This window comes from Peromyscus leucopus, chromosome 14 (genome assembly GCF_004664715.2).
Source record: "Peromyscus leucopus breed LL Stock chromosome 14, UCI_PerLeu_2.1, whole genome shotgun sequence".
NCBI lineage: Eukaryota > Metazoa > Chordata > Mammalia > Rodentia > Cricetidae > Peromyscus > Peromyscus leucopus.
Window position 1 is genome coordinate 40,948,164 of NC_051075.1, and position 16,396 is coordinate 40,964,559.

Consider the following 16,396-nt stretch of genomic DNA (forward strand, 5'->3'; position numbering starts at 1 on the left):
AATTTCTATTCATTGTACTTAAAAGGTTTGTTAAACTGCTTTTCATATCCAAAAACGTTGTGTGACAGCATCTTGCTGTGGACTGCTGTCACATCAAACATGTTTTCTGTCTTGCCTTTTGTTTCACTGATGGAGAGAAGATGTTCTGGTATTGGCTTGAAGGGTTTGTGTCTTACTATTTGCATTTTAAATTAGCATTGACATCCTTCTGGTTGTAGTTCAGGTTGTCTGTTCCGATGCAGTTTCATCTGGGCACAGTTTCTCCTGACTACCCTTCCCTACTTAGGTTTTCTCACTGTCTGAAGGCACAGCACGTTGCTCTGGTAATCTTACTGCTCTTTCCAGTGCATTGCACAGAGTCTTTATCCTTTGAATTCCAGTACAAGCTACACTGTTCTGTTCTCTCACTTATTGATTTTCCTATCCCTTTGATTCTCTCTTTTTAAAAGCTTTCATTGTATCTATTCATTGTATGTGGTACTGCGCTATATGAGTTTTCATCTAAGTATGGGATCTAAGTTGAGCACGCCCTTCCATGCTTTCCTTCCCACTCCTTACTGTCCTCCATCCTTGCCTTTGATCATTTGGATGATGTCATTCCTCCTTGCACGTCATATTTACATACATGATTTTATGTAAATACACATAAAATCTAGGAACCACAAATGATAGCAACCATATGACATTTGTCGTCCCGAGACTGGCTCAGTTCACTTAAATATGATTATCTTCATTTGTATCTGTTTTCCTGCAGATGACATACCCTGATTCTTTATGGCTGAAAATATTCCATTGTGCTTTTATATACTACATTTTCTTTATCCATTCCTCTGTTAATAAGCATTTAGGTTGGTACTATAACTTAGCTATTGTGAATGTGCTGCAATAAACAATATGCAGGCATTTCTTGGCTTGTTGACTTAGAGTTTAGTTTAGTTAAATACTCAGGAGTAGTATTGCTGGGTCATATAGTAGATCTATTTTTAGTTGTTTTGAATCATCTTCATACCGATTTTCATAGTTCTGGACTAGTGTGTTCCCATCAACAGTTTTCTTATACAAGGGTTCTTTTTTTCCATTTCTTGGCCAGCATTGTTGTTTGTGTTCTTAAAGATTTATTATATATAAATTATATTATATATAAAAATTTATTAAATATAAAATTATATATATTTATAATTTGTGTCTGTGTCCATGTGGGTCTGTCTGTGTGAAGCAGGTGCCTGCAGAGGCCAGGAAGTCATATCCCCTGGAGTTGGAGTACAGATGGCTGTGAGCTGTTGGGCATGGGTACTGCACTCTTTTCCTCTCAAAGAGTACACTTTAACCTCTGAGTATTTGTGTTCCTAATGATTGCCGTTCTAACGGGTGGGGTGGAATCTCCCTGTGGTTTTAATGTATATTTCTCTTTTGGCTGATGAGCTTGAAGAGTCTTTCATGTGTTTGCCATTCATTTTATTTCATCTTTTGAGAACTGTGTGTTCATTTTATTTGCAGTTTATTGACTGGGTTATTTGAGTTTTTTGCTGAGACTGTAAGTTCCTTATATGCTGAAGTATTAACGCTCTGTCAAGTGTATATATAGATAGCAAGGATTTTCTTCTATCCTACAGGCTGTCTTTCAGCCAGCAGAAGATTTTACCGAGGAGAAGGTTTTTCAGTTGCGCGGAGCTCCATTTGCCTGTTGTGGGCATTGTTTTCTGAGTGATTAGCGTCCTCCCAGCAGCCCTGACATGTGCCTATATTGTACAGGCTTCCCTGCTGTTTTCTCTTAACTGCTTCAGAGTTTCAGGTCTTACACTGAGGGCCTTGTTCTTTGATGTTAGTGAAAAGCGAAAGGTAGGAATCTCCTCTCATTGTTGGACATGTGACTGTCCAGTTTTCTGGCCTTGATTTGTGAAGGAAGTTGTTTAGCGTCCACTGTGTATTTTTGGTATCCTTGTTAACAGTCAGGTGGTTGCAGCTGTGTGGGTTCATATTGGGGTCCTGTGGGCTATTCTATTTATTGATATGTGTGTCTGGTTTTGAGCCTACTGTGTGCTGGTCTTGTTACCATGGCTCTGTAGTATAACCTGGAGTTAGGTGTGGATACTTTCAGCATTGTTTGTTTTTCTCAGGTTGCTTTGCCTATCTGTGGTCTTTTGTGCTCCCATATGAATTTTAAGGTTTTGTTTTTCTATGAAGAATGGCATTGAGAGACTAGAGTTGGTTCAGTGATAAAGATAACTTAATGCTCTTGCAGAGGACCAGAGTTCAGGTCCCAGCATCAATATCAGGCTATTGTTCACAATCACCTGTAACTCCAGCTCCAGGAGATCTGACACCCTCTTCTGGACTTCATGGACATCTGCATTCACATTTACGCAGACAAATACATAACATGTAATAAATAGATAAAAATAAATCTTAAACAATACTAATCTTAAAACAAATGGCCTTGAAATTTTGATGGGAATTAAATTGAATATGTTGGATTGCTTTTGGTAATATAGCCATTTTGACAATGTTGATGCCCCCAAACCATGATCATGGGAGGTCTTTCCATTTGCTACTGTCTTCTTCAATTTCCTTCTTCAATGTTTTATTGTTTTTGTTGTAGAGGTCTTGTATTTCATTTCTTTGTTAAGTCCATCCTTCCTTCCTCTATTTTGTCCTCCCTTTCTTCTTTCTTCATTTTGACTTTCAAGGCAGGGTTTCTCTGTGTATGTAGCCTTGGCTGTCCTGGAACTCACTCTGTAGACTAGGCTGCCCTCAAACTCAGAGATCACCTGCCTCTGCCTCCCAAGGTCTGGGGTTAAAGGCATACACCACCACTGTGCAGCTCTTTCTTTCTTGTTTTGAAATAACTGTGAATGAAGTTGTTTTCCAGATATCCTTCTTGGCATGTTATTGGTATATAGAAAAGCTACTGATTCTTGTGTGTTAATTTTATATCCTGCCACTTTAAAGTGTCTATCAGATCTATGAGTTTTCTGGTAGGGTCCTCAGGATCTTTTGGGCATAAAGTGATATCTGCAAATAAGGATACATTATCTTCATCCTCTCCTGCTTTTGTCTCTTTGATTTCCTTGTTTTGTTGCTCGATCCAGGCTTTGAAGCATGATACTGAGTAATTGTGGAAAAAGTGGACACCCTTGTCTTGTTCCTGATTTTAGTAGAAATGTCTTGGGTTTTTCCACTTTCAGTATAACGTTGGCTATAGATTTGTATGGTGATATTTTATTTGTACTGAAATGTGGTTTTATTTGTATGTTAATAAATAAAGTTGCCTGGGGGGTCAGAGCTAATAGCAAGCTATAGCAGAAGCCGGGAGGTGTTGGTGCACACCTTTAATCCCGATCACATGACAGGCAGATCTCTGTGTGTTCAAGGATACAGCCAGCATGGAGACACATGCCTTTAATCTCAATACCAACCATAGAGACTTAGAGGTCTGTATAGACAGGCAGTGACGAGGAGGTCTTGTGGTTGGGCTTACAACCAATGAGAAGGCAGAACAGAAAGTCAATAAAAAGATAGATACACAGGAAGTAGGTCTCTTTCAGAGGGGAAGGACAGCAGTGACAGTGAAGGGTAAGAAAGGATTTTTAGTATCAGCTCTTAGCTAATGCTCTGACTTCTTGGGCTTTTAACTCTGCATTTGGCTCTGTGTTTCTTATTTAATAAGACGGTTACATCTACATGTTTGTCATATGCAGACTCTACTGTGTTGAGATGTGTTTCCCATGTTTCTTAGGACTTCTATCATGAAGGAATGTTGAACCCTGTCAGGATGCTTGCCCATATCTATTGAGATAATACTGTGGTTTCTGTCCTGGAATCCATTTATGTGGTACTTATTTGTATATGCCAATTCACTCCTGTGCCTATGGGATGAAACAACTTGAGGTGATTTTTATTTGGATTTGCAGGCATTTAGTTGAGAATTTTTGCATGTATGGCTTCATCAGGTGACAAAGGAGATTCACTGGGAGATTGATCTATACATTTTTTATTGCTCTTTCATCTTTATTTGGTGTTGGTATTAGTTATACTGGCTTTATATTTTTGGAACACACACACCTTTAATCCTAGCACCCAGGAGGCAGAAGCAGGCTGATATCTATGAAAAAGTTTATATTAGTTACTTGTCTTGTTGCTATGACTAAAACCTGATTATAGCAATTTGAGGAAGGAAGGAGGGATTTATTCTGGCTCACAGGGTTTGAGGCTACATACAGTCCATCATGGTGGGGAGTCATGGCGGGAGGAGCCGGGGGGAGCTGACCACACTGCCTATGGGATGATGCTGTCCACATTTAGAGTGGGTCTTCTCACCTCAGCAAACCTGATCTGGAATCCTTTACAGACCTGCCTAGAGGCTTTTCTCCTTGGTTATTCTGAAGTCTGTCATGTTAACAATCAATTTTTACCATCACAAAGAGTAAGACTAGTAGTTAGTATAGAGTTGATGAAAAACCACGGAGGGAAAGGTGGATGAAAAGAGGGAACAGTAGTGACAGGGATGGGTAGTGAGGGAGTTCTTGCTTGAGGTTGAATGAAAGAGAGGAAAAGAAATGGAATCAAATAACTTTAACAGTCTCATCTTTAGGAGGCTGAGACAAGGCGAGCCTGCTATCAAGACCAGCTTCTATTCTTTGGGAAAGCCTATAGAAAGAAAAGAAAGGGAAGGGGAAGGAAGGGGAGGAGAGAGAGAAGGAGGGAGAGGGGGCGGGGAGGTGAGATGAGAACAGCACAGGACAGAGTTGGCCTGTTCACTTGACATTAAATAAAGGTATAAATATGACAGGGAGGGTATGGAGCCCTAATGCAGTCTCTTGCCTGTTTACTGCAGCTCTTGTTCCTGACTCCCAGATTGTGTGTGTGTGTGTGTGTGTGTGTGTGTGTGTGTGTGTGTGTGTGTGTGTGTGTGTGTGTATGTGTAACTTTATTAGATAGATCTTGAGTGTGAACTTTGTAGATGTCAGCATCAAGTTGCAGTACCAAAGTGTTGGCTGCACTGAATTGTTCTGAGGTGATTGTTGACATCCCCACCACTTCAGAGAATAAATGGTAAGACACTATAACCTCAGTGACTCAGACGTTGTTGCCAATATTTTAGTACATGCTTTCCCACTGCTGTGATTTAAGGAAGCTAAAATTCACGTCTTGAAAGTACATATTCTGTACCGTCCTTTGTAAAATGTTATAAATTAGAGAAATGATGACAGCTATCAGTATCAGAAATCATGAAATTTATAAGAAATAGAATTTTTTATAAGTCAGAATTCTTTCCCAAGCATATGATAAATATGTACATTGTATATTAGCATGCTTTGATGGCAGAATGGCATTTTATTTGGTACACTTGTATTCAGATGTGATCTTTAGGTACCTACCTAGTAGTTCTTTCTTCTTAGAAAAATACCTAGACATTCAATTGAATTTAGTTTTCATCATCAATTATTTTTTTACATTGTATGTGTAGATATGTACAGATAGTACTCATTTTGTAAGCCTGATTCTGTTGTAAAGAATTAAGATATTTATGTGACAGAGCTTTGCAAAAACAATTTTATTAGCCCCTTTTTCTAGTTAGAACTTAAAAAAAAAAGAAAGAAACCAAAACACTGATTATCAAATCTGTGAAAATATTTTATAAAAATTGGAGAATGTAAGGTTGGACTCTGCTTATATTTTGCTTAGTTCTATTGATGCTAAACAATAGTACTGATTAAGGCAAAATCTGCATTTAATGATGGATTTCATTTTCCTTCATTAAATTTCTTTTCTTCATTAAAATTTCATTCTCCTTCATAAATTGTATGACTGGATGTTAATTATAGAATGTAGTTTGTCATGGTAATGTATTACACTCATAGAATAATAAGCCTAGTAGCTATTTTTTAATTTTTAAAAGATTTTATATTTTAAATTGTCAGTTGTGGGAATGTGCATGTACATGCAGTGCCCTCAGAAGACCAGTAGAGGGCGTTGGAGCCTCTGGAGCTGAGGTTACAGGTCATTGTGAGCTGCCCAACATGGGTGCTGGGAACTGAACTCAGATCCTCTACAAGAGCTGCAAATGGTCTTTACTGCTGAGCCATCTCTCCAGCCCCTAATGGCTGTTCTTTTTATTGTGAGAGATTTACTCCATCTTTAAAATGACTACAAATAACAATATGAAAATATCATTAAAATGCACCTCCTTCGTTTCTCTTACAGGGTCAGCAGATTTCATTAGCACCAATTCAGAAGCTTGAAGAAGCTCTCTATGAATACCAGCCCCTGCAGATAGAAACCTGTGGACCACAAGTTCCTGAGCTCGAGATGTTAGGAAGACTTGGGTAAGCATCAGAAGCAGTCTCCATCGTGAAGGCTGATGTGTAGGGCTTCACTGTTGCTATTTTTATTTAATTGAAATTTTAACATTCTTAAGTTTTTACTGTATAGAACTTAATCCCATTTCTTAAAAGTAAGTAATACTAAACTAAGTTTTATTTAATATATTGACTTTTCAGTCTGTTTACTAGATTCCTGAAGTTAGGACTGGAATACAACAGTTCTCTCTGTGAGGCTATCTTTGGCAGCCATAGCTGAAGTGACTGTTTTAGCTTACTACTTGTTTCTTTGAATTGGGGATTACTGTTGTTCTTTTCTTACTCTTTTGGGGGGCCACCACCCACCCTCCCAAATAAATTACACATGGAGAGTTATTCTTAATTATAAATGCTCAGCCTTAGCTTGACTTGTTTCTTGCCAGCTTTTCTTAACTTAAATGATCCCATCTACCTTTTGCCTCTGGGCTTTTCCCATTCTCTTACTTCTGTAAATCTTACTCTTACTCTGTGTAGCTGGGTGTCTGGCCCCTGGAGTCATCCTCCTTCTTGGCTACTCCCCCCCCCCATTTCTCCTTCTATATATTCTCTCTGCCTAACAGCCCTGCCTATCCTTTCTCCTGACTTACTATTGGCTGTTGAGTTCTTTATTAGACCATCAGGTGTTTTAGACAGGCAAAATAACACAGCTTCACAGAGTTAAACAAATGCAACATAAACAAAAATAACACACCTTAAAATAATCTATAACAGATTACCTCAGTAAATAATAGGCCAGTAAAAATATGAATTCAGTACCTTCCCATAAAAATTGTAGGTTTAATCACTGTCTTTTATCTATATTGAAACTACATTTATGAGAACTGAGCCACAAAACATTTTGTCATTAGGAATAATATAGGACTGGATGGTGGCTCAAAACTCATAGTGTATATATTCTTTTAGGAAATGAATTTGAGAGCATGGCTTTTGTGAGTAATGGAGATAGTGTCTCATGGGAGCAAATGAGGTGTATGTACACTTGGAAAGTCCAGACACAGATGAGCTTGATGGAGGAAATCATTTTTTAGTTTGGTTTTTCAATGTAAACTTTTGAATATAGGACTCATTCAGAAATTGTATTTAACAAGAGAAAATAATGTGGAAAGAAAACGGTGCATACATTGAGACCAAGTAGTTAAAATCAAAGACTCCAGCAACAGAGAGAGACTAGAGATAGGAATCGCATAATAAAACCTACTGTGTCCTCAAATTAAAACCAGCCCCTTAGAGATGATGCACAGTATTCTGCATGTGGTTATTGAGCAGGCATGGTAGACCTAAAGTAAAAATGGCTTATTATTTAATTATCTGGTATTGGATAGCTCTTAAGGATAGATAAAATTTATCCCTGTGTTCTCTTAACATCTTACAACCTCCAAATGTGAAGTCAACCAAATGGGAGAATCTAAAACTCCCTTGAGGTAACACATTCATTAAATATCTGTCCTATTCACTAAAAGTTAAAGCATAAGGAGATAAGATACGAAGGCATTTTTGGGAGAGTGTGTCTGTGCACATATGTGTGCTGCTGCATGTGCACTCGTGTGTGTGTGTGTGTGTGTGTGTGTGTGTGTGTGTGTGTGTGTGTGTAGGCCATATACCAGCCTTTGATGTTATTCTTCAGAAGCCATCTACTTTGTTTTTTGAGACAAGATAGCTCACTTGGGCCTGAGACTCATGGTCAGGCTCACTTGTCATCACCTCCACAGTGGGTTCCTGCTGCAAGCTGCAAAAATATATGAAGTAGGATCTTAGCTGATTGTGACAAAGCTAATACCTAGAAGTAGCCAAGGGCCTTCCAGAGGTCAAGGTGAGGCTCAAGGAGCCTTGGTGATACTGGCTTTTGATTATCAGCTGTTTCTTACTATGAATTTCTCATGTGCTATTGTAACTTTCCCATCATTTATCGGCACCATTTCCCCTCTGCTAAACGAATGTTTAGATAACCTTGTGTACTGACAGCTATGCACAGCCAGAACCCCAGTTCAGGCCTCCCTGTAATTATCATCATTGGCAGCATCCAGCCAGATCCATCTCCAGAAGGAGGAAATTATCTTATCAGAGAAACCTCTGTACTCTCTAAGAACAGACTTAAGCATCCAGACTATCTGTTTGAGAAGGCCTGGCAGATGTGCTAATTTAGCTTAACTTTCTCCTTTCCAAAGTCTTATCTCTAGTTTTAGATCCACCCTTAACAATTAACTCAGAACTAAAGGGTTCCAACTTACAGGTATATCTAGCTGTGATGGAAGTTGCCTCGAAACTGAGCACACTTGCCAGAAACATTGGGAGCAGAGATAGCTTGGAGAGATAAGGGTCAAAGCGATAAAAAGGCAGCTTTATTTTCAGAGAAGGACTAGCAGGAGAAGAGAGAAGAGAACAGGAGAACTAGATGGAGAACTAGAAGAATGAGATGGAAGATGAGGAAAAGCCAGATGGGGAAGAACGAGATGAGAAAGACCAAGATGAGGCAGAACTAAGATGAGAGAATTAAGATAGAACTTAGAGGGGACAGCAGATAAAGGTAGAGAGAAATCAGGCAAGAAAGGAGCTAGGCACGAGAACAGAACTGAAGCTGTGGATATAGGATTTTATCCCAGAGGAATAAAGTAGACAGACAAAGAGCTTGGTGTACTTAGATTCTTTTCCCCAAGATAATTCTCGCCATTCGTAGTTTCTCTTCTGGGACCCTGGGAAGAATATTATTAAGGCTGGTCCTATATTAATATTCGAGAGGTTACTAGCAGGTACTACCATATCTGGATTTGACATGGGTTATAGTGATTGAACACAGGTCCCCATGCTCACATGGTAAGCACTTTACTCACTGAGATGTTATCCTTCTGCCCCAAGAATACTGTGTTTTATGTCAGAGAAAAGTTACATGTAACACAGATGTTGGGTTAGAAAATCTTTGGCTGAATTACCAATAGCCAGTACTAACATTTTTTATTCTTCCTTAGAATCTTTAACGTCAGTAAAGATTAAGTATTTAAAATAATGCTACTACCTCTATTAAAGTTGCACATTTTCTAATAAATTTGTTATAAAAGCTTTATTTATGAGATCATAGAAATGATCATGAGTAATAACAGTGCATTCTTGGGTTTATTACATGGAAAATTAAGTTTTGGGTTAAAAAAGTTACTCATTGAGAGAGAGAGAGAGAGAGAGAGAGAGAGAGAGAGAGAGAGAGAGAGAGAGAGAACGAACACACCATTTACCACGGTGCTGATGGGGCGGTGGGGGGTCAGTTCTCTTCTCCCACCACATGGCTTTGAATTCAGGTCATCAGCTTTGGCACAGACACCTTTATCCTCTAAGCTACCTCAGTGTTCTCAGAGTCGCAGTAACCGGACAGGAAGGAGAAGGAAGTTTGCTGTGTGATGTCTGCACATTGTCATCACAGTAGTGTGTTACAAAGCCAAGAAGATCCACTAAAAGTAAAACAACAAAAGCAAAGCAGGAATAATTAGTTATACAACCCACACCAGAGAAAACAGTGCGGTCGTAACAATGGCAGTTAGGACAAGGAAGGTAGCTCATCAGTTGAAGAGCTTGCTTCAAGAGCATGAGGTCTAGAGTTAGGTGTGGTGGTATTGTGTATTCTAATAAATTTATCTGGGGTCAGAGAACAGACAGCCACTAGATACAAAGGCTAGAAAATGGTGGCACTCACACCTTTAATCCTAGCATTCCAGAGATAGAAATCCCTCTGGATCTCTGTGAGTTCAAGGCCACATTGGAAATAGCCAAGCATGGTGACACACGCCTTTAATCCCAGAAAGCCAGCCTTTAATCCCAGGGAGTGGTGGTAGAAAGCAGGAAGATATATAAGGCGTGAGGGCAAGAAACTAGAAGCATTTTGGCCTGGTTAAGCTTTTGGCTGGTTAAGATTTTGGCTGGTTAAGCATTCAGGCTTTTGAGCAGTAATTCAGCTGAGACCCATTCCGGATGAGGACTCAGAGGCCTCCAGTCTGAGGAGACAAAACCAGCTGAGGACCAGGCAAGGTGAGATAGCTGTGGCTTGTTCTGTCTCTCTGATCTTCCAGCATTGACCCCAATAACTGGCTTTAGGTTTGATTTTATTAATAAGAACTTTTAAGCTTCCTGCTACAGTTAGGACTCTCCGAGACCACATAAATGCAGGCGGCTATGGTACCCCGCTTGTAATTCCAGCCTCAGAAGGCAGAGGTGAAGAATCCCTGAACAAGCTGACTAATAGCACTAACCATATTGGCAAGCTCTGGAGTTGAGAGACTCTGCCTCATTGAATAAGGTGGAAGAGTGATAGTGGATACGTTTTGACATCAACATTTAACCTCTGAATATTTGTTCACCATGTGTAAACACACACACACACACACACACACACACACACACACACAGTGTGCCACCCCCACATACATGAAAATGGGAAAATAAACAAAATGCCTAATGAAAGAAAGAAAGGTAGGAAAAGGAAAACAGGAAGGAGAAATAGAAAATGGAAATAGCCTGACAATAGATAAGATCTTCATGATATCGGGAGTTAAATGTATGGGCCAGAGCGATCCTCAGCAGTTAAGAGCACTGTTGCTCTTACAGAAGGTCCCCCCCAGTTGGGTTCCCAGCAGCTGGATTGTGAGCCGCCCACCTGTAGATGTGGTGTCCACAGGTGCTGTACACAAGTGGTGTGTATACATGCACATATCATTAACAGACAGATCTTTTTCAAAAACAGAATGTAAATGTTGTAAACTAGGCAGTAGGGATCATTTCTGTAATGATATAAATGCTTTAGATCTATACTGTCCATTGTGGCGACCACTGGTCACTTTCTATCAAGGCAAGCAATTCTCTGAGTTCAAGGCCAGTCTGGGCTACAGAGCGAGAGAACCAGCACAGCCAGGCTACACAGAGAAACCCTGTCTTGAAAAACAGAAACAACAACAAAAAAAGAATTTTAAGGCACTTAACTGTTGCTTATATTCTAAAGTCTCCAAGGGAGAATATGACATGTTATGCACTATTTCTGGTCAAGGGCTTTACCTGCTGATAGTAAGACGTAACTTTCTCAACAACAAACAAACAGTGTCTAAGTATACTTTAGTGCTGCTTATTTAAGATAATATCATAGCTTTACAAAGTTCTCAGGAGCATCAAAGTCAAAAAATATAGGCAAACACAAAAATCACAAAATGATTGCAGGATGTGTATGTATTGCCATAATTTATATTATCCTTGACTGTGATCGTTGAAGTATTTCTAAGCTAGCTTGGGTCTCTCTCTCTCTCTCTCTCTCTCTCTCTCTCTCTCTCACACACACATATATATCTGTTTTTGTTGGTATTTGAGTTAGAAGTCAACTCACACATCAACATGAACCTCTGTGTCTTAGCTCCTGGTCTGGCTGGAGTCTGGTACCCTTTAAGTCTCTTTTTATGCAATCATGGAAAAATATGTTTCCGCTTGAAGCAGCTGTCAAACAAGCGTCTTTCATCAGCAGTCAGACACAGGGCAGCTGAGTGAAGCTGTTTAGTCTAGAGTAAATGCTCACGAGATTGCAAGGGCACTGAGGAAATGTAATGATGCAGTCTGTTCCAGAATCGTATTTTTGTAGTTAAGGCCTTAACAATATTAAATCATTATGCTAATTAAAATATGTAGTGAGATGTATTCTAAAATTAATCTCAGAAAAGCAGCTCCCAATATGATAAATTATCACAGTGATATACAATTGTTTTTTTTTTTTTTTTTTTGCTGTTGTTTTTAAAAATAGTACTCCAAAGGAGCAAGCTCAGTTTACTGTGGAATTTAGTTATTTATTCTTCCCAAATCACTATAAAATTTGTTAGACCCAGTAGATGCTATAAGATTGTCTCCATTGGAAAATGAAACTTTTTAGTATTTGAGTTTTTTGAGAAGCAGTGAATTTTTTTAGCGGTAAGTTTGTTTTGTTATTCATTTGCTTATCACTCAGCAGGTATTTATGATGTGCTTACTGTGGGACAATAACTCTTTTGGGTGCCAGTGAACAAAACAGAAGAAAATGCCTCTTAATATTCTGACCTAAAACAAACAATAAAAATACATGATCAAATCTGTTGGTGGATGGTTTAGCCAGAGTTCTCGACTGCCAAAGAACCAAACAGGACCCTCAGTGGTATTTAAGATGAGACTTGTTGTGGGAATTGGTTCATATGATGGTGGAGTACCATGAGCTGCTATCTATTGCCAGAACAGTTTACTGAGTTTTCAGAACTGAGAGCAGTGAGGTTGATGCTGTGAGTCTTGGTGGAGGCTGAAAGCCTGAGAAGGAGCAGGTGGGGCATGGTGAAGGTGGTAATGGGGTTTAAGTCCTGATCTTAAGAGTTGAGAACCTGGAGTTGTGATGTCTGAAAATAGATGATGAATGTCTTAGCTCTACCATAGAACGAATTTGCCTTCTTTTGCTTCTCTGTTTTTCTTTTTGGTTTGGCCTTCAGTTGAACTGGATATTGGGTGGGGGTGCATCTTCTCTACTCAGGCTGCTAATTGAAATGCTCATTTTTTCTGGAAACACTCCTACAGAATTTCTTTTAAGGGATTGTGTTTTTGAAAGGAAAATCATCAATAAAATGGTAAAATGTGTATCATATGACCACCAGGGTTTGTTTTTCATTTTGAAATATTTCAGGGTGGGAGAAGATTCTGTTTCTGTAGTACTTTGTATTTACTTGATGATATTTTAGATAATATTTCAATGCCTATTACCATTCTTGGTTTCTTTATCCCTAAACATAATCTCTCTCCCTGTCTCTGCCTCCTTCTACCTCCTCACACCTTCATCTTTGGACAGGTACTCAATATGTATTCCAAGATGACCTCAAACTCACAATCCTCCTGCCTCTGCCTCCTGCATGCTTCTATTATAGGCTTGCACCAGCTCTTCCAGCCTGTGTGATTCTGGAGCTCTAGGACTTTGCTATGAGACTGTCACTCTTCCTTGGGAAGACTTAGTAGTTGAAGGCTCTAGCTTTCATTGGTTAAAGTAAAGATGCTAAGGCTTAGTGGCGACTGTCCTTTTCTTGACTCTGAAAGTGGTTTGTTACACATAATTTACCCAATCTTATTCTAAGTTTCAACATATGCAGTACTGAGATATTTTTAAATGATGTAGTGAGGATTTCTTAATCATTCTTGCTTTCACATTCTATATTATATCTATTTTATTGTGATTTTTTTTTTGAAACAAGGTCTCATGTAATCCAAACTGACCTCCAACTGTCCATGTAGCCTAGGATGACCTTAAACTTCTTGATCCTCCTGCTCCCACTTTCCAAGTGGTGGAATTACAGACTTGAGCCACCACATTTTATGTTTGGGGGATCCAAGTCAGACTCTGACGACTGGACCCACATCCCCAGCCTATATGCATTTTTAAAAGGGAATAAAATAGAGAGTAAACTAATGAAGGACATTATAAGACATTATACTTATGTAGTGAATGTATTGTTTTGTGAAACTTGTTTTAATTACATGCATGTGTGTGCATACCATACCCACTTACAGTGGATTTTCATGTAAAATAAATTGTTAATTGTGGAATGGACAAATTGAGAAGTACAGATTTCAACAAAAAGCCCAGAGCAAAGCTTACTGCCTGGTTGTTTTTAGGTCTAGGGATCTTGCTTCTGAAGTGTAAGGAAGACTGCATAAGAACACAGGTGAACGTAGTCTCAGGCAAACAGAGAAGGCCTCTGGTTTTCCATGTCATAAAGTAGACACTACAGTACTCCATTAGACCCCCATTTCAATAGGAAAAGTAGTTCTTCCTACCATATCCCTACCAATAAACCCTTTAAAAAATGCCCCCCCTGCAAGACAGAGTTTCTCTGTGTAGTCCTGGCTTTCTGGAACTCACTCTGTAGCCCAGAATATCCTCAAACTCAGAGATCTTCCTGCCTCTGCAGGAAGTTATTTTATGAGTAAGTGACCAGTGAAAACCAGTTTTTATCATATAAATTAACAGGGATTTAAACAGCACACCCAGATTGTTATTCCTTGTTATGTGTGTATAACCAAAATTGACAATACCTTTGACTCAGCCAAAACCGACTGATGAACACAAACATGGCATCCTGTGTAGGCTAAGTCCAGATTGCAGATACATCCCTAATGATTTTGAAGTTGTTATTATGTAGCTCTTTTTGCATTTCTGTGTCAAGATGTGGTATGGAACCAGAATTCCAAATGTATAAATAATATTTGGCTTTAATTATTATCTTTTACTCTTTTTGTGACATCAAAATTTGGTACTTTGAAAAATATAAATGGTTTTTATATGTCTCAAGAGACGACTGTCATCTCTTGTTCAATAATTATAAGACACTCTCATTTTTAGGTTTATGAACATTAATTGAAAGGATCAGTCCAATTAGTTGCTCATTCTTACGTGATTTTCTTTATTCCAGAAGTCTGTGTATATACATACCACACACTTGCCTATAGCATCTACAATGGTGTCAAGTTCTTTGTGGTAACCGAGCATCATGAAAAGTGGAAGAATATTGATATACACTCCATCAGCAGGGTGAATAAGTGCTATTCTTGCCTCTGATTATTGTGCCATAAAATCCATCATGTTTAATGACTGCTCAGAGCATACACTATGCAGGGTGGAGGCAGTTTGAATGGGATGGCATTTCCTTTTTGTTTTTACTGAAAAATAGACCCTATTGATTGCAGATTAGCATGTGGGATCCATTCAGGGGTGAGAGACATGCTCTGAAATAGCATTGTCATGGTTGCATAGTCTATAAATTTACCAAAAATCATTGAATTGTACACTTAAAAATATATTAGTACCCAAGAGGCAGAGGCAGGTGGATCTCTGAGTTCCAGGCCAACCTGGTCTATGGAGCAATTTCCCGGCCAGCCAAGGTTACATAGTGATCCCCTGTGTCAATATCTTCCAAGGCCTGATATTAGTGGCCTGGAGAGGTGGCCTAGTGAGTAAGTAGAAGCTCCACAGCATGAGGATCTTGATTTTGGTTCCCAGAACCCATGTCAAAGCTGAGCATGGCAGGGGTTTTGGGATGGGGGTATTTCGTTTTCTTGGTTTTTTTGGGGGGGGGGGCGGGTTGTTGTTGTATTGGGTTCCTGTTTTTTTTTTTTTTTTTTTTTTGTTTTTTTTTTTTTGAGAAAGAACTTAAAGTTGGGTGGGTAGGGAAGGGGAGGGGATCTGGAAGAACTTGGGGGAGGGGGAGAATATGATCAAAATATATTTAAATTTAGAAATTGTTTCAAATAATAAAATTACAATAAAAAGAAGGAATATTTGAGAAACACTTTAACAGTTCAGGGTCCAAGTTAACAAGCTCCTTTAAGTGTCAAGTGCTGTAATGGCTTGATTTGAAGTCATTAAACATCACAGCTACCCTAAGGTTTGCGCTCACTTTTAGCTATATAAGCTAAACATATATTCTAGCATCCTTTATACAACAAATTTTGTTTTTTATATAGCTTTGTGGATTGGTGTTAAGCAGTAATATTACCTCACACATAGCAATACTTAATATCATATAAGTAGCAGAAAAACAATTAAATGAGTAAAATATTTGTATGTGTATTTCTCTACATCCATCTGTCCGTCTGACTGTCTGTCTGTCCATCTGTCTATCTATCATCTATCAGCAATGTAAACTCTAATTATCTGAATCTAAGCTTAAAGCTGTTATGGTTTTATTATTACAATGACCTAAAACAGTGTATTATGACAGCAAAATACTGAATGTTGCCTTTTTGTAGAGATATACACACCTATAAGTTGAAGTAAAGATTCCCCCATTCTCGGGGGGTGGGGGTGGGGGGAAAGGTGGAGAATGGTAGAGGTAGGTATGTGTGTAAGTGTGTTGTGCACACACACAGACACACAATCACACACAATTAGTAATTCACTGCATCTTTTAGCTTGAGAAGTTTCACCTGGGTATATCTGAGGTGTTTACTTCTGTGATTACTTTTATCCTCGTGACTATAGCTGAGCAGATTCCTTTCACCTTTTTGTGTTTATG

The 16,396-nt window shown here is 38.9% G+C and overlaps 1 protein-coding gene across 1 annotated transcript in view; it reads left to right on the plus strand.

Annotated features, from left to right (window-relative positions):
- Nucleotides 1–16,396, plus strand: part of Mnat1 (MNAT1 component of CDK activating kinase) — a 188,055-nt gene that overhangs the window by 121,429 nt on the left and 50,230 nt on the right. Inside the window, exon 7 of the mRNA XM_028858159.2 lies at nt 6,205–6,326. Within this exon, the coding sequence (XP_028713992.1) occupies nt 6,205–6,326 (122 nt within the window). The remainder of the gene's footprint in view (nt 1–6,204; nt 6,327–16,396) is intronic.